At 45.6% G+C, this 20129-nt stretch overlaps 2 protein-coding genes across 3 annotated transcripts; one reads left to right on the forward strand and one right to left on the reverse strand.

Annotated features, from left to right (window-relative positions):
• Window positions 1-7788: 7788 nt before the first annotated feature.
• Window positions 7789-11639, reverse strand: LOC147059700 (uncharacterized). Its single transcript, XM_085908442.1, has 2 exons — window positions 11414-11639; window positions 7789-9649 (listed from the first exon to the last, which is right to left on the reverse strand). The coding sequence occupies exon 2, from the start codon at window positions 9639-9641 to the stop codon at window positions 8295-8297; it is 1347 nt and encodes a 448-aa protein (XP_085764568.1). The 5' UTR covers window positions 9642-9649; window positions 11414-11639; the 3' UTR covers window positions 7789-8294.
• A 1646-nt stretch (window positions 11640-13285) lies between these two features.
• dync1li2 (dynein, cytoplasmic 1, light intermediate chain 2) lies at window positions 13286-19278 on the forward strand. Of its 2 annotated transcripts, none has more exons than XM_085907226.1 (13): window positions 13286-13452; window positions 13965-14038; window positions 14107-14223; window positions 14305-14535; window positions 15974-16137; window positions 17046-17139; window positions 17229-17364; window positions 17431-17542; window positions 17619-17678; window positions 17780-17824; window positions 17897-18008; window positions 18211-18339; window positions 18837-19278. In XM_085907226.1, exons 1-13 carry the CDS (start codon window positions 13367-13369, stop codon window positions 18851-18853), a joined length of 1377 nt encoding a protein of 458 aa, XP_085763352.1. In that variant the 5' UTR covers window positions 13286-13366; the 3' UTR covers window positions 18854-19278. The 2 variants fall into 2 exon arrangements, with proteins under 2 accessions (XP_085763352.1, XP_085763351.1); XM_085907225.1 differs by having other exon boundaries at window positions 13287-13452; window positions 18832-19278.
• Window positions 19279-20129: the final 851 nt, after the last annotated feature.

Here is a 20129-nt window from a genome sequence, read left to right on the forward strand (position 1 = left end):
GACGTGACAATGATTGGGAAGAGGAGAACTAAGATGTACTTCCCTTTATTCGCTTACTGTTTGTTCCGCTTCTACTCCACACTTGGCGCAAATAAAATGGACTGTTGCTACAACTATAAACATTGTAGCTTCTTGTCTTTTTTTTTTTGTTTTCGACTGAAACGGCTGTTGATTTTTGGGGGGGCGGGGCTTAGGGTTATTTCTTTGTGAGCACAGCCTCTTTTCTCGCATCCATCTGCAATATTCTGGACACTTGAGCGCATTGGCTGAACTTGAAACCGTGTTGTCTTCCAGGAGCAGGAGAAGCCAGTTGATCCCGTGTTTGTGCTTTAGAGTGGGGGAGGGGCGGTTAATGCTAAAAATCAATCCAAGTCGGCAAAAGCGCAACACGGCCAGCCGTGATTCTCGCTGGAAGCTTAAGCAATAAAAAGCAGAGGAAACGTGGGTGGGAACAAGATGACTCAGCCGCAAACATAAAAGCTAATCGAGGGCTCCGATGAGGAGGACGAAAGGCGGCGAGGGCCGCCCATTGTTTCCCCGTGGCTCGCTCCTTCGTCTCCGCTACTTTCAGCCATTTGTCTGGCTGCCGTCCAACTCGACGTATCGTTCGGGCCTCACCGCCTGGTGAATGCGAATGTTTGCCGGGAAACGGCGGGAGGCCGGCATACTTGAAAGCTCTCAGGGGTCGGGCCGAGGGCCTCTCCATTCTTCCTCCAAATGGATGGAGCTGCCACATTGGAATGTGAAAATGTGAAAGTACAATACCTACACCCATCTGAAAATGAAGCAACGTCACTATAAATTCCCTCGATCGTACATTCAAGAAGAATGGCTTCGCGAAAAATGAAAAACCTTCAAGCCGGCCGCTTCCCGTGTGACATTTCCTACGCAACGATGCAACCGAAACAAGTCTCAAGATGGCAGACCTGCCTAATCTTTTTTTTAACTACTGCTTATTGGCCAGATCCAAACGTAAGCACCACTTTAAATGAGGAACCTATGACTCAATGAAAGCAGACGTCGATAGCATACATAACCTACAACTGACTGCAGAGTCAAAAAGTCGCTATGGCCAGATGGGGTGAGAAATCCACACAGTCCCTCCTGGGAAAGTGTGCTATTGCGTTTCACCCCCCCCCCAGTCACTCACAGCAGACCATCATTCACATGTTGGCACTGTACATTCTCCGGGGACATCAACATACTCCAAGCAAATGCTGCACATATTGTTGGAAAAACATTCACACAGCTGTATTATCTCCCAAACATTCTTTTTATTAGCTCCAGTGGAATTCTTTTATTTACCATTTATTAGCCACTGTAATGCCATGAATGTGTGTGTGTTTAACAGGATTTTCTTTCAAGCGTTTCCGGCTAAGCTGGTGCCTTTTGTACCATATCTCCAACTTCTTTCATTAGCATTGATATGGCAACATTCCTAAAGCGAGAGAATGATTTACTCGCATTCTCCAGGTGCCATTCTTATCTCTGTCGCCCCTCTCTGGCATTTGTCCCGTCACCGAGATCAGTCGGATCCGGGCCTTGAGAATTCTCTTTTGAAACACACTGGACATTTTTAGTCTCCTCTTCATGGATGGCAGGCACGTTAACTCGAGCTCTCGTGACGCTTGCATGTGTTGTTGTTTTTTTTTTTTTTTTTGTCTAGGCTGCTTTTTTAAGATTAATGAAGACCACCTGTCTGGCGGCATCGAGACACAAAACTATGTCAACAATGTAAGCCTAGCTTAAGAACGTTCCAGGTGTCGCAATAGCTGAATTGCATGATGGAGATCTCTTTTTTTTTTTTTTTTTGCTTCTAGATTTAGTCCAACCAGAAAAGTGTGGTGCATGTGTGTGTGTGTGTTTGAGAGCTACGGAGAATGATGAGCTCCACATGGGAGTGTTTATGAAGCGGGGATGCTCTGGGTGAATTCCTCAGATAAGTGACACCACGACAGGCGTCCAGGGGCACACACGCTCCCTTATATGGAAACAGACCGGCCCGCTAAAAACCACCACAAAGCTTACGATTACACCTCGGTAAATATTCCAAGTATTTATTTAGCAAGCCTTCAGGTTTTCAAAAGCTGCATCCAGACGCCAACATTCTTCACATTCCTGCCTTTAATTACACCGGCACCCCTCTCTGGCTTTAATGTGCCGATTGTCGCGGTCCCATCTCGCTCTTTCGACCGCAAAACCATCAACATGCCAGAGGAAGAGGAAGGAAACCTAAAAAGCAGAACGCTAGGACCGACACTCTTGCCCTCGTGGCACATAAACATGTTAGGTGAGCCAGTTGGAGAGGAAGTGGGAACCTCGTTAAGGGATTGTTACAAATATGCCGAGTCTTATCTTCTCATTATCTGTGGCGGCGATTTTGTTACCATGAGATCTGCCGGGGTGCAGCGGCAAATGAACTTTTGCGTGACCTCTGTCAAAGTAAAATCAAGTAGTCCAGTATTTCCTTGTCCCGTATTTGGTGGGTTTGTTCATCTGTTCATTACTTAGCAAACTACTCAAACATTATAAACCGATATAGTTTGTATATTGACTCCTCTTTGCTCTTTTTTGCATCCAATAATCGATCTAGCTAACTAGCTATCAAGCTAGCCATCTATTAATCTACTAATAGGGCCTAAATATGCTAGATGAATATTTTGGCATCTGTACGTATCAAATTTCTAGAGGGCAAGCAAGTGCTGGTATGGTTTTGCAAAAAAAAAAAAAGCTTCCTAAGCCCCCACGTCAGGGTCGCTGGAAGGTCAGCAGGTAAGTGGACAGCAATTTTTGCAAGGATAACGTTTTGTTATTTTTGGGGGAACTGCGTTTATTGGGAATCTTAGTGGGAGGCTCCATATCGTTCCCCACCTTCTCGGGCACAGCATCAGGGCAGCCCTCTCGACTCCTGATGCTGTGCCCGCTTTGGCTGACTTGGCCTTTTTCTGCTAAGTAGTGCAGAGGGAAGCGCTTTCTCCTTTTTTGCTTCTGTCATGTCGCTGGCATTTTGGAGTGATGGCGCCTTGACCTGCTTTGCCTGACAGTCCGGCAGCACAAATTGACAATTCTCAGTCACAACCCGGCACTGCTGAGTCATGCAGACCTCAACTCATGTTTACTGTTAAACATTCACAGTCAAGTCAATGTTTCTGTAGAGCTGTAGAAAATGAAGTATCGGCTCACACCTCAGTTTGTAGTTTTCCTACAAGAGGCTCCGTGACTCAAAGGTGCAGGACATCATCTTGTCAATGGTTGTCATAACTGCTCCTTTTTTTTTTACAATCATTACCGACTCTCTGAAAAACAAGCCTTCCAAGTTGTTCCCCTGCAAATCAAATGGAGTGAAGAGGCAAATCTTTGTTGGCCCCAAAAAGAATGCTGTGGAAACCAACACGTAATCCGTTATCCATTAACTAAAGTGGAAAATAGATTTTGGTGGAGACGCTGTGTTGCATCAGCGAGTGGCTCTGATTTACATTTTGCAACGCAATCACCACAAAAGTCTGGAGGGGAGGGGTGGGGGGGGCAATACAAGAAGGGAGGGGGAGCCGGTGGGGGGGTGTATCTTGCATGTTTGATCTGTAAGCAGAGAGTACAAAGCAGCAAGGGGCTGCCAGTCCCTGTTAGGTGGACATATGGCCGTGGCCCGGGGGCGTCATTTGGGGAGGGGTTAGGGTTTATGCGGTTCATTTTGTGATGAATCTGTGACAAAGTTAAGGGGGCGACAGAAGGCGGTCCCGGCACTCGCCCAGTGCGTTGGAGGGAGGAGTCGCTTTTGAAGCCCCCCTCCCCACCTGTCTGTGATCCCCACTTTCCATCCGTTATTTTGTTTACTCGCGTCATGTTCCGTTTTGTTGTTTTTGAATGTGCCCCATGAAAATGTCACACTTTTCTAATCTTTGATTTGATGCTTTGTGTCGTCCTCGTCGTCCTACATTTGGACCAAGTAGTCAATGAAAAGCTGAGATGCTCCACTTTAGAGTCCGGCAAATGAAGCACAACAACTGATTTGAAAGAATATCGCGGCTCATTAGGTCATGAACGTTATCTGCTCAAGTGGTGTTGACCTTGGCGGTTTTCGCCAAGTTAGCATGAACTTTTCTGGAATGCAGCTACCGAGTCATTCCGAGCCACCACTTTAAAGTCATGAAAAAAGTCCAAATTGTGAGGCGGACCTGCTAAACTAGTGGTAAGTTCTCTCTCCAATCTTGCTGCAACTTCCTGTTTTCATTCCATCGATGGTTATTTACCCTCCCCCTGCTCAGCATGTATCAGAGGTTGTATCATTTCAAGTATAAATAATTCACTAGGCTGCCAGTACATGGTGGTTGGAAGCAGCAGCTTTGAAGGTCATCCCTGGCTGCCGTGGACACTCCTCTGCAGTTTCGGTGACTGCAGCTGCAGGAATGCTGAACGCTGTGAACTATTTGCCTTTTTGGGGATAAAACACTCCTTGCTAAAAAACATCTGATGACAAATTTGAATATCCTCACTGCCAAATGTTAACCCTCATTGTTCAAGGGCCATCTGTCCATTCACCAACAAGATCTTCAGATCAAATCATATCTGACAATGTGACACTTGAAAGGAACATTGAACAACATTTGACGACATGTTTCGTTTGCTATTTTAGGCCTTGGAGGTTTGCTCGAGATGACAAAAAGTGTCAAAAATTAGACTCGTGATACTGAAGTGTTCTACAACTGACCACTTCCTCAAACCTGAAAACCCAAAAATAGTCAAGTCATCGTGGTATGAAACAAATTTTGTGAAATGACAAAAAATCCTGCTATAACACCAATGCTAACATGCTAGCTATCACTTGAAACTACTAAAACTCGGCTTTTACCGAGCATAACAAAATATCCGCAGGACTCTTGTTAACCGGCCTGGCGTGTATATGAAACTCTTCACCATTACTCACACAGGGAAAAAAAAAAAAAAAAGCAGCTATAAAGTGCCTAGTCAGCGCAGCAGCTGCATCAGCAGAGTGAGACAGACGAGAAGGCAGTGTCTTTGTTTGCTTGTGTGTGTGTGTGTGTGTGTGTGTGTTTGCGTTCAAAGAAAGTGCACATGTGAGGACTTAAGGGCGATGGGGATCATGCAGCAGCAGCAGCAGCAGACAAAGGAGAGAATCACGGCTGCACTCAACGTCCATTAGACGGCAAGCCCGCCGATCAATATTGATCCTCAGCGCCCAACGCTGGCTCTAATTGCTTCTTCTGCCCGCCTTGATTCAATGACGGAGCATTAGCGTACACGTCCGAATGGGCTCCGGGGGTGCCAACGTCAAGCTCGCTCAGAAAAGCTGAAAGAAAACGAGGCATAAAGTTGTGCAAAGTGGAGCTAACAAAATGGCTGCTTACGACATGATTGGGCCTTGTTTGGTTTTGTGTGTTTGCTCGTACCATTCTCTCCGACACCCCCCCCTGGATCGAAAAACAAACAACGATCAGCTGTGACTGTGATTTGAATCTTGGAGCGAGGGACCAGATGACATTTTGAGGCCCAGGCATGCACGTTCACGTCCTCCGTGACACCGTAAGAAAAACGAAGAGTTTAGCGGATGTCATCGGGATATGACAAATATGTGTGAATAGCTTCGGCGAATCGTGATGACTCACGTGAAATTTGAGCTCTCTACAGCTTTTACATGGGCAGAAATTTAAAATGTGTCAAAAGAACCGAAAGGCTCCTCCGTCGAACCATACATTCTCGTATGCTATTTATTTCTAATCAGATCTGCAGCTCCACAGCCTATTTGGCAGCCATTCCCACTCCAACGATGAATTTGTGCCAATGAATACACTGAAGCCATTGTTACTTCATATTGTCGGGAATTTTCCAGACGGCGATGGGTTAAAACATTCGTGTTGGTTTTCCCCCATTCGGAATCCAGTTCCTATTGTGACTCGATTATACATTGTCAGGGAATCAATCATTATACCATTCTGACAATGAGTTTGTTAAACGGACATCGGCGTTAGAGCAAGAAAGATACATACTGCACGGAAAAGTATTCTGGCTCTCTCCCACGTTGGAAAACCCAGAAAAAAATCAAATCAACCTTCCCTCTCGCTCAAAATCCGAAAATTTAAAGTGTAAATCAACCCCAAAATATTCTTTAAAATAATATGTTGTGTGTTCCCCCACGAGTCTAAATGAATAATGTGTTTGGGAATCCGGGGGCAGCCATTTTGTGCAACTGTGATGTCACGTTCAAAATGGCCGCCCCCCCTGTCATGGATAAGTGGATTTTGTCCGTTTAATTTACATTCCACAAACGAAACTTTAATCACTGTGTTTTGACAAGCTGTACTGCACAGAACAAAGACGAGAACATTTGGCGGTTGACTTTCCCCTTTCATGAAAATAAATGAGTGCTTCTCCCGTCTCTAAAAAAAAACAAAAACGCTTCATCTGTCAAGTTTCAATAATCTTCCATCACACTTCAAAGAAGCTTCAGCGGATGGGGGCCTCATACACTTCTTCATCAAATAGCTGCTTTGGATTTAGTTCAAGGCTCTTGGTTTTTTGTTTTTTTTTCCTCCGCTTGCTTCGGTCAGTTAGCTAACGGCCGCGGGCTGAGAAAGAAGCCGGAGCACAGTCGACGCTTTGTGCAAGTCTTTGCATATAGAGCGCATAGTGACGCTCCCTCGCTGGCCCGGTCGGTCGGTCGGTCGGGGTAACCAGGCAGTGCAGCTGGCCTTTTGGCCTTTCACAGTGGCTACTTTAAATCAAGAGCTAAAGGACAAGAGTCCCGTTCACCCCTTTCAAAAGACACCCAGAGAAAAGTTCTTTTAGACTGTAAGTCGCTTGTCATTCCTGCCTTTGAAATATTTATTTTTAGATCGGCTCAAAAATACAAATGTTTTACAAATGCAAACATTTGAAAAGCACAAAACAACTGCCTGCTTAATGTGAGGCCTGCCTAGAATTCTTAAGAAAAAATAGCATTTAGCGCCCTCGACGCTTCTAGACGTCAAAGATTGTTTGGCAGTGAATGAGTTAAGTTGTTCCTCCCCAGCCCCCGTGAAGACCCTCTCCTCAACATTCCTTTCATAAATATGCACGGCACCAAAGTTGTTTTTTTTTTTCTGAGGAAACCGGAGAGAGCCGCTCAAAGCTATGGAAGGTTTTCATGATGCCTATCAGATCTCCTGGTATACGCTCTGACCCACGGTCCAGTAGTTTGTTCGCGGTTGGGTAACCACCCCTGTCCTCCCACCTCTCGTCACACACACACACTTTCATTGACTCCCCTGTGCTAACGTAGCTACGTTAGCGTCTATGTGACAAAGCCCCTCGGTCTTCTGACAAGGGTGTGAGCGGCATGCCGGGCAGCCTCTTCAAACCCGACGCACTTGATCGACACAAAAAACGTACGTGCCGTCGTAGACGTCTTAACTCCAACCCAGTTCATATCTTTGACGTCTAGAACCGTCAATGTCTCGGATATAGTGTGAAGGTGTCCGCTTTCAAGGCTATAAAGCCCCACTTTTGATTCTGAAACTATTTCAAAGCCAAATTACAAATTGGGATTTTGTGAAAATTGAGAAGGCAGTGGTATTGCATAATCCAAAATATTTGTGCAGTGAGCAGGGACCTACAGGACATTGCTCTTCATTATCAGTCCAAATCTAGCCGGCATCACAGTTAGCGAGGCCGCTAACGTTTCCTTTTGTACCTTGGTTGTTCCGCAGCGATATGCTTCATTTGGGATTCCAATCGACCCGATGCAAGAGTCGATGATGTCCGACAACGTGCACGGAAAGACGAGAAGCTCACTGTGGGGCTATGACAATCTTTTTATTCTCGGTTCAATCATTTGAAGGTTCTCACATTTGTTAGAAAAGGCCAAAACATGGTATGGCTCTGCACATCATAGAAAGAATATATGAAAGTCAGCTAATATGGCGTCATATTAATCCAGCTCACACACAAAGACACATTTAGTCACTTCACTCGTTAATAACATGTCTACGGTTTTGTCCGGGAAGTTTCTTCGGGTGTGTGTTTGAATTGTTTTGGATCAAGCCTTCTATTCCAAACCCGAGTGTGTCGTTGAACTTTCCTTTCACCCGCTATCGTCTACCAAGCTCTGTCTATCATCATGCGACTTGACTGCGTGAATTTTTTTTGTTTTTTTGTTTTTTTTAAACTCAAAACAAAATTGCCTGAGTTAGCATGAAAAACACAAGCGCCTTTTTGCCGTTTGTGAAACTCTCGCGGTTCCTTGACACCTTTTGTGACATCGTGGGAGGATTTGTCAACATTCACATGGCGTAGAAAGCTCAGGCTTCCTGCGTGACCTCAGTACTCAGCGCCTCCGTCACGTCGGCGAGAGCCTCGGGGACTTCCTGGACATCCCCGCTCGGGTCCGTTTTCAGTTCAAAGTCACTCAGCTTCTTGACGGGGGACTCTGCGGACTTCTCCAGACCGTTAAGGCGTTCCTCGGGGGGCGTGGCCTCTGTGCAGTCGCCATTCACCGGCGGCGGAGCGGTTTCTTCCACCGCGTCCTCCGCATCACCGTTTTCCATCTTTGTTTCAACCGCACTTTCTGGGCAAGGCACATCTTCTGCAGAAGGTTCAGATTCTGCAAGTTCCGCCGCGTCTGCTCCAACGGGTTCATGGTTTGCAAGCGGACAAGTTTCCTCGACATCCGCAGTCTGGAGTTCTGCGCCGTCATCTGTCGGATCTAGCTCGGCTTCTTGGCCTTGGGGTTCCTGCGTGTCGACTTCCTGTTCTGGTTCTGGTTCTGGTTCTTTCTCTGGCTCGGGCTCTGTTATCTGCTCTGCTTCAGGCTCTAAAATTGTCTCTTGGTCTATTAGTGGCTCAGCTGACGGTGCAAGTTCTTGAGCGGACACAGGTTGGGCCGTCTCCTCCAAAATCGTCTCGGTAGGAATCACCGGAAGGGGTTCTGGCTCTTTGAGTGGCTCCTCGGGACCGATGGGAACAACCTCTACTTCTATCTTGGTTTCTTTAACTGGAGAAGGTTCTTCAACAGGTTGAGGTGCAGCCGCAGACTCTGGTTCTGCCTCGCTTGGTACGACATCTTTGACATCTTCTGGAATTGGTTCTTCTAGAACTGGAACTACTTCCTCTGGTGCCGCAGTGGGTTCTTCTTCGACTGCAGCCGCTTGCTCTTCAACTGGAGCAGTTTCCACTTTGACGTCACCCGATTCCTCTGTTTTGGAAGCCTCTTCTGGTGCTTCATGTGGTTCCTCTGGCGCTGCTTGTTCCTCTGGAACTGGAGCCGCTTCTTCTTTGACTACAACGGGTTCTGGTTCTGGAGCTACTTCTTGCTTGACTTGTTCTGGAACAGGAGCTGCTTCTTCACTGACCACGACTGGTTCATCCGGAACCGCTTCTTCCTTGACTGCGACCGGTTCTTCTGCGACAGGCGCTTGCTCTTCAGACGCAGCAGAATTCGGTTGGGCCGCTTGGGTTACCGCCGCCACGTCCGAAGCGACGGCTTGGTCTTCCGCATTGGTTGATTGAGCTTGTGCGGGCGGCGCCGCATCCTCCTCTTTGCCGGACTCGTCGGCGCTTGCAGCCGGTGCCGCCGCGGCTTCATCTTTTTTTTCTTTGGGATCGCTCACATCGTAAGCCTTCTTCTTCTTGCTCAGTTTCCCTCCCATGGTGTCACCTACGAGAAGAGGTGATAAAAATGAAGGCGTTGCATAACCTCGAAACGTATCCCAAAGTCATTTGAATGGAATCAACTCAAAAGCAAGACGGAGATAATTACATTTATTTCCAGTTTAAATGAGATGATTCAATTCACCTGACTAACTGGACGTTAAACGAAAACATCCTCTTGATGTGAGACTCATGACCGTAATTACATAACACGTGTCGAATACTTCGTTTTAAATCGGGGCGCTTGAATATTGTTTTATTCTTGAAGAAAAAAAAGTTGCTCTTTTCTTGTGTAGTCCAATAACCCAAAAGATCTGGTCGATTGAAATGTTCTCTTCCTAATCTGCAAGTCACTCACATCTGCTTTGTTGCCAAAAGTCAATTTGAGTTTCCTCTTTTATCTATTCAAGCGCAAAAGCTGTGCGATGGTCATTTTTTTGGAAAAATATTTCCCACATTGTGTTGGCACTAGAACATCCGTCAGAGCTTATCTCCAATTTGATACCTTTGTCTGTGGGGACTACACAACACAAAGAGTCTACGAGTGGAATGAACTTTCAATGAGGATGTATCAAAGGCAGCAGCTGATTACCACACGCTCGGACTTCCTCTCTGAGTAACAAAAAAATGAACTATGTGCTCACTTCCATTTTGCAGAATTAGGGAAGACAACAATACGTTGAAAAACGTACTATTGGCCCATTATTCAAGCCAAAAGATAGAAACATATGATCCTTCTGTGTACCCCAAATTCAATAAATGAGCAAACATGACAAAAAGAAGGCCAGGTGAAGGAGCAGCCATGCAGGGACAAGGAACTGTCCATAGTGCTGCAGTGGAGCAATCAAGGCGCACAGCAAGCACCACGCTGGGATGGGATTGGCTGCACATCCATTCCACCTATGGCCACTCCCCACTACGCCATTTCACTCAAACTGTCTGATGTCTGCCTTAAAAGCTCTCCATCTCAACCCTTTCAATGTGGATCATTTGTGATTTGTCTCTCTCTACGTTGAATTCAATCCCCTTTTATTGGTAGTTGTCAAATAGGATCATCAAGTAACTACAATGAGCAGAGCAACAGACTGGTCGGTGTGCAGCAGAGCTTTATCAAGGATGAAAGCAAAAATTGAAGCAGTGTACCGAACAAAGGAAGGGGGTCTTCAGCTCGAATGCAAAAACCAAACTGGCTTTGGATGAGTCGTGTGGAATTAGGAGATAAGATACTGTGCACTTTCCACTGTCCATCCCCCACCTCAAGTCACCAACGCCTTTTTTCTCTCTTTTTTTGTTCACAGGTTTGGCGGAGGGGAAAAAAGTCTTTTCCAAACAGAAATTCAGCCATAAACAAAAGTCAGCCTCCATCACCCTAATAGAAACTTGATAACTTTGTTCCGCTTTCTCTTTTGTGCATTTTTAATTCACTGCATGGATGGCCCACATAAGGAAAAGGGGGGGGGGGTAGAAAAAAAATCAGAGCGGCTGCCGGTAAAGACTAAAGAGGCACCAGCGCACACAGGCTGAACCAGTCTGGAGAAGAAAAGAAGAGGAAGAAAAAAAAAACTCCCCGGCTTTACTATTGAAATAGAAATACATTTGCATAATCAGAGAAAAGGAATGGCGACAACAATAGGAAAGCTGCCCAGAAGAACTGGTTCTTTTCATTCTTTTGAGAAAATGAGGAGGGGGGGAGAAAAAAAAAACCCAAATCATATCTTTCTAGAAAACTAGCTGATTTTCCAAAGCAAAAAAAATGATCGGCTTAACTAACCTGTATGCGAAGATCAGTTGCTCTCCAGACTCCGCTTGAATGTGCTAATGGAGGTGAAAGCCTTGCAAGTGACAGCTGCGGGCGGATTCCGCTCTTGCTGTTGAGGAGGGTGCAGTGTGGCTCTGGCTCTGGCTCTGGCTCTGGCTCTGGTTCTGGCTCTGGCTCTGGCTCTGCCTCGGAGTAAGTGAGTGAGTGCCCCTCAGACATCTGTCGCTATCACAATGCAGCCTGACCCACCAGGGCTCCCACTGCAATCTATACCCTCCCCAATTTAACCCCTCCTCTCCAAGAGGAGTAGAACAAGATTCACCAAAATAAAATGCTATCTATTAGGCGGGGGGGGGGATCATTCAGATAAATGACGCCATTTAATAGTGACACAGATTATTGTTACGTTGCACATGGATATGCAAAGCTGACATGCGCAATAAGTAGGTTAGGACATGTTAGAAAATAAGAAGATAAAGAGGATGATGAGGATGATGGATGCTTGTGGGGAAAGTGTTCAGAAAGACACGATTGGTTTACAGCATCAGATCACTTAATCTTTGGAAAATTTCATGAATAAAACAATCACAACTAACCTTTTTGGCCCGAGCAAGCAGAAAAAACAACCAAAGTGACTTGTTGGAAAAGATCACGTGGGTCCCAGAGTTAGTCAATTGACTCGGGTCTTTCAAGATACCTGATTAATAATTGGTCAATTTTGCTTCATTTACTATCAAATATTCTCCAATCAAGGAGTATTCTTGGGGACGTAGCACCCCCTCCTGTAAGATAAGCACAACGCACGGTATAGGCAAAGGCGACTCAAATTGGTTGAGATAATGCTGTATTCATTTTAAACCTTCCATTTTCAGTCATGAGGTTTGATTCATTTCCCCCAGCAGAACAAATTAGTGTGACTATAATTTGAATATTGAAAACCCAAACCATGTAATCAGTCTAATGTTGTTAGCGCTGAGGTCTTGAACTTTTGATTGTGCTGCAAATTTCGGTGGCACGGATGGGACAAAGATTGCATTTGTGAGAAAAAAAAAACATCTCGCATGTTTCCCTCACTGGAAGCAGGGCTCGGCAAGTGGCAAAGGCCGAGTTTCACATGATCCAAATGTTCTGGAATGCAATTCCCATGAGATGAACCACAACCCCTGTGTGTCCCTCTGTTCCCACAAAAATGGGAGCCAACATGCATGCAAACGTTTTTGAAATTCTGATTCTGAATCCTTGGATCAATATAGGTTGGGAAATAATTATCCATAGAGAAAGAAAGGTGCAATAAGTGCAAACGTGAGAGTTTTCTACAGTGAACCTTTTCACTTGTATTATCTTCTGCAGCTGTCCAAAAATAAAATAGGTTTGTTTCATATATGTGAAGTGAAAATAATTGAGCATCCTTCTTAGTCATATAATTATTTCGGGTTGTATTTTCCTTCATTTGTGCATTGACAAATAATGCGATCAGTCTTCAATAAATAGCACCACCTAGTGGATATTCCCAGCACAAGAGCTGTTTTGCCAAAACCATTTCAGTAGAACTTTTATAAATCTCATCATGTACAATCAATAAAAACTTTTGAAAAACGATGTGAAATTGTTGCTTTTGAAATGCTGATCAATTATTGTCAAACGAGTATTGTTTACAATCGGATGAAGTAATATTTTGAGCAATGTCCGATGATGATTGGTAATTCATTGAATTAATCTACTTCTTCACACGATGTGACATTTCTGTTTGACGTTGTGCAGTGAGATTCTTTATTTGTTATTTTTCTTTTTTCCAAAAGTGAACGATGCTACCGGAAAAATGACGCTACCCCCGCCCGCCACTCGGCCCCGGCGCGGCGTAGCTGCTGAAGAACAAAACGCACCCTTGGCCACTTGGACTAGGGCGGCGCTCGTAGTGGCCAAGCAGCGGGGCCTTGCCTGCCTTTGAGCTCGTACACAGAGAAGATGGCTCCCGTTTTGGAGAAGCAGCTCTCGGGCGTAGCCGGGGCAGGCGACAACAACAACGAGGAGGACGAAGGACTTGACCTCTGGCAAGTTCGCCTCGTCTTTTAGCGGTGTAACAACTGTTGGCTTCTGCAGGGAAAAGTAGAGCCGCCTGCTTTGTCATCACTGTTTTGCTGGGAAGCAAAACACCGGCGGCCCGGCTAGCAGCCGCGTTAGCACGAACTGACGCTGGGCGAGCACTTTGTGAAGAATGAGTCTCTTTGGCGAGTTTATAGAAAGTGCATTTCTTTTGTTTTTAAATCCCGGGTGTTTTGTTTCGGCTATGTCAAGTCACAGCTAAGCTAACCGCTGCCATTTCAATCCTGTATGTGGCATACAACAAGCTAGCGCGAACCTTCGTGCTAACGCCTTCGCCTATCACAACAGCATTATCTGCCTATGTCCGTACAGATGACATCATCTCACTTTTCCGATTGGAGTCAGACAACAGGGCGAATTAAAAATAGCTTCATGGCAGCCATCTTTTGTGTGACTTTAGATGAGTATTCATTTGTTTTTGCAAATCTGCTGTACAGACCGTTTCACTCCTCTCTTATAGGACCTCTATATTGAGTGACGTTTCGACCCGCTCAGGTTCAAAATTGCCATCAGGAAAAAACATTCTGGTATTTGGTAAGTGTCTATGAAAACGTCAATGTGGAAGACTGTCTGATGACCCGGCCCATTGCAATGTCTTTCAGGGGAAGATGGATCAGGAAAAACTACACTCATGTCCAAGCTCCAAGGAGCTGAACACAACAAGAGAGGCAGAGGACTGGAATATCAATACTTAAATGTCCACGATGAAGACCGAGATGGTGAGTCCAAGTGGAATCTATTCTGTCGTCAGCTTTATCGTCGTTATTGTACACTCAAAATGAATTCTTTCCCTTTGGCAGACCTTACACGATGTAATGTGTGGATCCTGGACGGAGACCTGTACCACAAAGGCCTGCTGAAGTTTGCTGTTTCCGCCCAGTCGCTATGTAATTGCCTAGCCGTGTTTGTGGCGGACATGTCGCGGCCTTGGACCATTATGGAGTCGCTGCAGAAGTGGGCCAGCGTGCTACGTGACCATGTGGATAAACTGAAGATCCCTCCAGAGGACCTAAGAGAAATGGAGCTCAAGAGTAAGTAAAGGTTGCATCTCATTATTCCGCTTCCATTTGTGAAAACTGATTTGAATAAAGGTGCTGTTGTATCTCAGCATCTGAATTATGCATCTTTGAGGCGGCAGATGGAACCAGACTGAAGTGTGTGTGGCGTCACCAATTGTTGCTGATTGTAGGCCATTGTCAGGAGCTTGTGATCCTCAGCAGTGCGTTCTGGCCATGGGCAAGTTCTCCACTTAAGCAGCGCCATGGTGCTCGACTGTTAAATTTAGATCTGCTCATGAAGAGCTCTATTCTATTCAGGACAGATGATGCTTTTTGTTCACGTCATGGTTTTTAAGACCGCTTCTCCGCCCTCTGCATCGGTTTGATCACATATGAGGCCACAACAACTACATAAAAGCTACAAAGATTGAAAAATGGTATTGGAAAGTCGAGTTGCCAATTGTTTAGTGTGTTTATGTTTTGATAGTAGCACCAGTCATCATTTAATTGCTTTTTAAATGTTTGCCGTCTTGGCGCGATGATGCAAAAAACACAATTAGCGACACTACAACTAGCTTGGGGCCGATGCTGTCCACAACAACGCAGCGTGTCTGCATGTGACCTACAGTAGCCGCCGGTAGTTAGGAGATGAAACCAAATACACAAGCAGTTTTCTGCAAGCTTAGAATAAAAAGAAATATGATTACGGGTGCTTTTGAAAAACAAAACACCCCAAAAACTAATGGATAAGATGACAGACAGCCTTTGACTGCGAGCGAGTTAAATTCGAGTGGCTGTGTGGAAACGAGAGAAGCAAGACGCATTTGTGTGAGTGGCTCCGATCCAAGTTGCTGTTGCAGCCCTCTTGCATCATAGTTCCCCGCCCCTCCCGCAGTAGCGTCTGCAATACTGAACTCGCTCGGTGGGCTGCACGCCTTGATGAAAAGGGCTGTTTGCTGGATTTTTTTTCTGGCTAAATTGCACCATCGGTTCAGAGAGTAAATTGAAAAGGGAAAGAAATGTCTGAGTCATCCTCGACTCACATTCACTTGTTAAACCTTCGAACAAGAAAACTCTTTAAACGCACAAGAGCGTTACTAATCTGTGAGAAAGACGCGTTTGACTGTGGGCGGTCTCAGTTCCTCTCCTACTTTGGGAATCAACGCCGTGAATTTGATCATTCCATTGATTTGGCTTGATTTTGCTCCCTCGGATTTAAACAGACGGGATTTCATGTTGCAAAGTTGATCCCATGTTTGAAAGTCAAGGAACTGGCTCCCAAACGCACGTTAATCTGATGTCGCTACATTCCAAAGCTCCCGAGGAAGTCGGCCAAAGCTTCCCGCATCTAAGCACACACGCGCAGGCTGGCTGCCAAAGGTCTTCAACAGCCGGACTTGCAAAACAAGGCCGCCATCTTTCCCGGGATCACAATTCAATCACCTTTTCTCGCCCTTGTCGTTGTTCTCAGTGGTCAAAGCGTTCCAGGAGTACGCGGAACCGGAGGAAACCGCCCCCGCCTCCCCGCAGAGACGGGCCCTGGCAGCGGGCGAAGACGAAGATGTCGTGTTACCACTCGGGGACAACACACTCACGCACAACCTCGGCATTCCAGTGCTAATAGTTTGCACAAAGGTAAAGCATTTGTCAGTCAGCGGCAATCTGGCTCATTTGGAGTAGGAGTAAAAAAAAAAAAAATGAGGAGAAATTGAATCTACACTTGAGGATTTTTACATCTCTCTGCGTTGAACCAAAATAATCTTGAGTTTCTTGGCAAGGTTTTGCATTGCTGGATTTTGCGGATGGGCCCTCATGAGCGATCACAGCGCCAAATGTTTTCCTCTCCAGTGGAGCATTTCCTTGCATTTTGTTTTGACTTTGGGCCTATCTGAGTCATCAAAAGAAACCGTTCTTGCTCGCAAAGCCCCCCCGGGCCGACATTTGGTACCTTTCTCTGTATCAGCAGGGCTTCACGTGCTTACTGGGAATTTCAAATAGGCCATTTCTCTTTCTGAGCGTCTCACCACAGCAGTGCATTGAGAGAAATGGGTGTGTATGGTGCAAAGAAAAAAAAAAAAAAAATCCACTCATGTAACCTGTTTGGGAGCATCCCAAAGCTACAGACAACTTTATTGGTCCAAATCCGTCTTAGGGATGCAGTAATGGCTTCATGGGGTGCCCTAGTTGCCAGAATGAGTTTAAAAGGGGTGGGGGGGTGGGGAATCTGCTTAAATGATGGAGTTTGGCAAGCGTTTCCATGACGACACAGTATGGGTTGCAGCGTGATGACAGTGTGGACGGCAAATCCTTGCTTGTACCACACACGCATAAAAAATGTCCCGTGAAAGTCAAAACACAAATGTGTTGCTTTAAACATACAAAGCATGTCTTTGACGTGATTTTTGATTTGGCTCTGTGAATTGTTGCCCCCTCAAACAAAGATTTGATACGCTCGGCAGATGTCACCACTGATGTCAAACTACTGTATGTCGTATTTTGTAATACGATTCCATTCATTTTTCTCCTTTCTCTCCAATCCACAGTGCGACTCAATCAGCGTTTTGGAGAAGGAGCACGACTACAGAGAAGAGCACTTTGATTTCATCCAGTCCCACATTAGGCGATTTTGCTTACAATGTATCCTACAAATGTTGCTCCAGATAAAAAAACAAAAATGTTTTTTTTTGTAGCTCCAACCTACTTTGTACCTTGACCCAAGCATACAGATGGAGCTGGTCTCATCTACACCTCGGCCAAAGAGGAAAAGAACCTAGATTTGCTTTACAAGTATCTTGTACATAAAGTGTATGACTTCCAATTTAGCAATCCCGCCCTCGTTGTCGAGAAGGATGCGGTGTTCATGTAAGTGAACTCGTCTCCATGCTGCCGTGATCCCTGGCTAAATTCTCATTTTGTGTTTTCCGCTAGTCCGTCGGGTTGGGATAACGACAAGAAGATCTGCATCTTGCACGAAAACCTCACTACAGTCAGACCTGAAGATCCATTTGAAGATTTCATCACCAAACCTCCCGTTCGAAAGGTATGGCCGTCGATGAGAAGAAATCCAATGTATCTGCTTTCACTGGTATCTGAACTGTTCCCGTTGTGCCTCAAAGCTGGTGCACGACAAAGAGATCAATGCGGAGGAGGAGCAGGTGTTCCTGATGAAACAACAGGTACGTCTCGTGACTCCACTTTGGGGAAGCGCTCGGGGCCATTTTCCCCGACATTGCGTGTCAGTCGCAACTGAATGATGAGGCTATTTTTGCTCTTCCAGTCTCTGTTAGCAAAGCAGCCGGCCACGCCGACAAGAGGAGCTACCGTAAGTTTCCACAAGACTATCCGGCCTCTCGGCTAACTGTTAGCGCTGACGCTCTGATTTTCCACGAGGCAGGAATCGCCGGGACGGACCGCGTCGGGTTCCCCCAGACCCGCCGGACGTGCTGGTCAGCCCAGCGGCGGTTCCCCGATGGCTGCTGTCAAAAAGCCCGACGCCAACATGAAAGGTAAATGAAATAAATCTCCCGCTGGCAAATATAAAACAGAATATTGAACAATATTGTTTTCCTTGATCATTTTTTACCACTTTGGCATCTTTAAAAAGAAATTGACAAATTTGTCATGCCAACACTGCCCCCAAGAGGTTGCTAGTGAACGGACGCCAACTTGTGACGTGACCAAATGGCATACTTGCTCATTTTCCCACAGCGGGAGCCGCCACTGAGGGCGTGTTGGCCAACTTCTTCAACAGCCTGTTGAGTAAAAAGACGGGATCCCCGGGCAGCCCCGGAAGTGGCGCTGTCGGCGCTGGGGTGCAAGGCTCCGCCAAAAAAACAGGTACAGACGTCCTTCTTTGTGTGTTAGAAAGGGCAAACATTTGCCGTGCGGAGTTATATCTCCACAGCCTGAAGCCAAATGTTTAAAAGAGATTTGCTAAAGAGATGCGCGCTGACCTCCTGAGATGGGAAGAAACGTGCGACAGGCCTGTATGACGCAAAACCTCCACGGAATGAATGCTTTGCTTTACATTCCACCACGACATTGCAAAAAAAATTAGGCTTTTGGTTTTGTTTGGAAATTAGAAATCATCGCAGTGAGACCAGTCAAATGTTTTGAGGCTAACGCATGCGCACCACATTGTCTTTGCTTGACGGTTCCTCTTTTGCACGTCCGTGGCAGCCAGCCGGCAAACTTTCAGCATGGGAAAGCATCACTTTCACAGCCAGCTCCATTAACCCGCTTGCTTTTTTTTTTTATTTTTGAAAAATCAGCCCACACAGAAGCTACAGGAGATTACTTTTTGTGCTTTTGTCTTCCTTTCATTCCAAGGGCAGAAGCCGGGTTTGACTGACGTCCAGGCTGAATTGGACCGAATGACACGCAAACAGGACTCCCTGGTTTCCGCCAACAACATCCCGCCGCAGACTGAGAACGAAGTGTGAAGTCCACAAAAAAGAAAAAAGAAAAAGAAAAAAAAGGAAAAGAGCTGCAGTGTTCACCGCGCCAATAATGGAAATTCAAGTATACATGTGAGCATAAAGGGTTGACCAAATTCCCAATGTCTTTGTCAGAACGCAGAGCAGGTTTCAGCAACAACAACAAAAAAGAAATATTTTACAAGCGCTGCCCGCAGATTGGCTCGTCTCCACTTTGAGGCGGTCTGTGGAGACGTGAGATCGACTAACTGGGTTGCAGGCCTCCCGGTCGCTGAGTTATATTATTAAAAAAAAACAAAAAAAAACAACAACACTCCTGACTGGCCTACGGTTAAATTTTCCTCACAGAGCGAATTGGCTTGAAATTGAAACGTCATTTTCAACTCCTAATTGCGTTTGTCATGAAAGTTCAAGTCCCACGTTGGGCCGATGCAAAGGTATTTATACGACGTTTCCTCCGCGAGCACCCTTTTGGGAAATATTCTCGTCTGTCTCGAAGGATTGTGTAAATAAGTAGTACCGAGAAAAAGAAAAGTGCTTCGGGTTTGATTTTTGTGTACATCCAATTCTGCTCCATGGCCTCTGACTAGCTAAGTTGGCGTTTGCTAAGGTTTTGAGGTTCCACCAGAATCTTCTCTTCTCTTTGGTTTGGGCAGCGTCTTTGTGACTTTTACTCCCCAAAGTGCCTGGCTGGCAGCCGCCCAGTCGCTTTTCCACAGGAGAGCAAAATGCACTGTAGCGCCGTCAGACAAGTTAATTTATTTCTATTGACCTTTTTTCTTCATGTACATCAAGCCTGCGCTTGCTCTTATTTTCTTTGTTTTGTTTTTTTATTCTAGAAAAACGATTTCGTGGCCTCGTCGGTGTTTCGTATAGAAAAAAAGATTTTAACGGCTTTATTTCTGTCACGTAAAAGCCACAACACAAGTTTCCCCGTCAGTGCCCTAAAATGAGCTTTGCCTTCAAACGACACCCTGCCTTCACACACACCGTGCAAATCAACGATGTCTTTTTCTTTTTTTTTTTTTTTTTTTTTTTTCTCTCTCCTTCAGTCGTGAAGAAAGCCACTGCTAGTTTAGAAAAGTCCACTAACGTAAGGACAATAATTGGACAGAAGCAAATCAACTCTTTGGCCATTGCTCACTTTTGTTTTTCCACCCGACATATTTTGCTCCCTTTCCACAAACTATG

This window comes from Syngnathus leptorhynchus, chromosome 3 (genome assembly GCF_054491065.1).
Source record: "Syngnathus leptorhynchus isolate UIUO chromosome 3, UIUO_Slep, whole genome shotgun sequence".
Lineage (NCBI taxonomy): Eukaryota > Metazoa > Chordata > Actinopteri > Syngnathiformes > Syngnathidae > Syngnathus > Syngnathus leptorhynchus.

Bases quoted from the DNA above. Each gene is read 5' to 3' on its own strand.
- dync1li2 (XM_085907225.1), top strand. From the start codon at position 13,367: ATGGCTCCCGTTTTGGAGAAGCAGCTCTCGGGCGTAGCCGGGGCAGGC. The intron at 14,224-14,304 runs GTGAGTCCAAGT...TCCCTTTGGCAG, and splicing joins CCACGATGAAGACCGAGATG to ACCTTACACGATGTAATGTG. The intron at 18,009-18,210 runs GTAAATGAAATA...ATTTTCCCACAG, and splicing joins GCCCGACGCCAACATGAAAG to CGGGAGCCGCCACTGAGGGC.
- LOC147059700 (XM_085908442.1), bottom strand. From the start codon at position 9,641: ATGGGAGGGAAACTGAGCAAGAAGAAGAAGGCTTACGATGTGAGCGAT.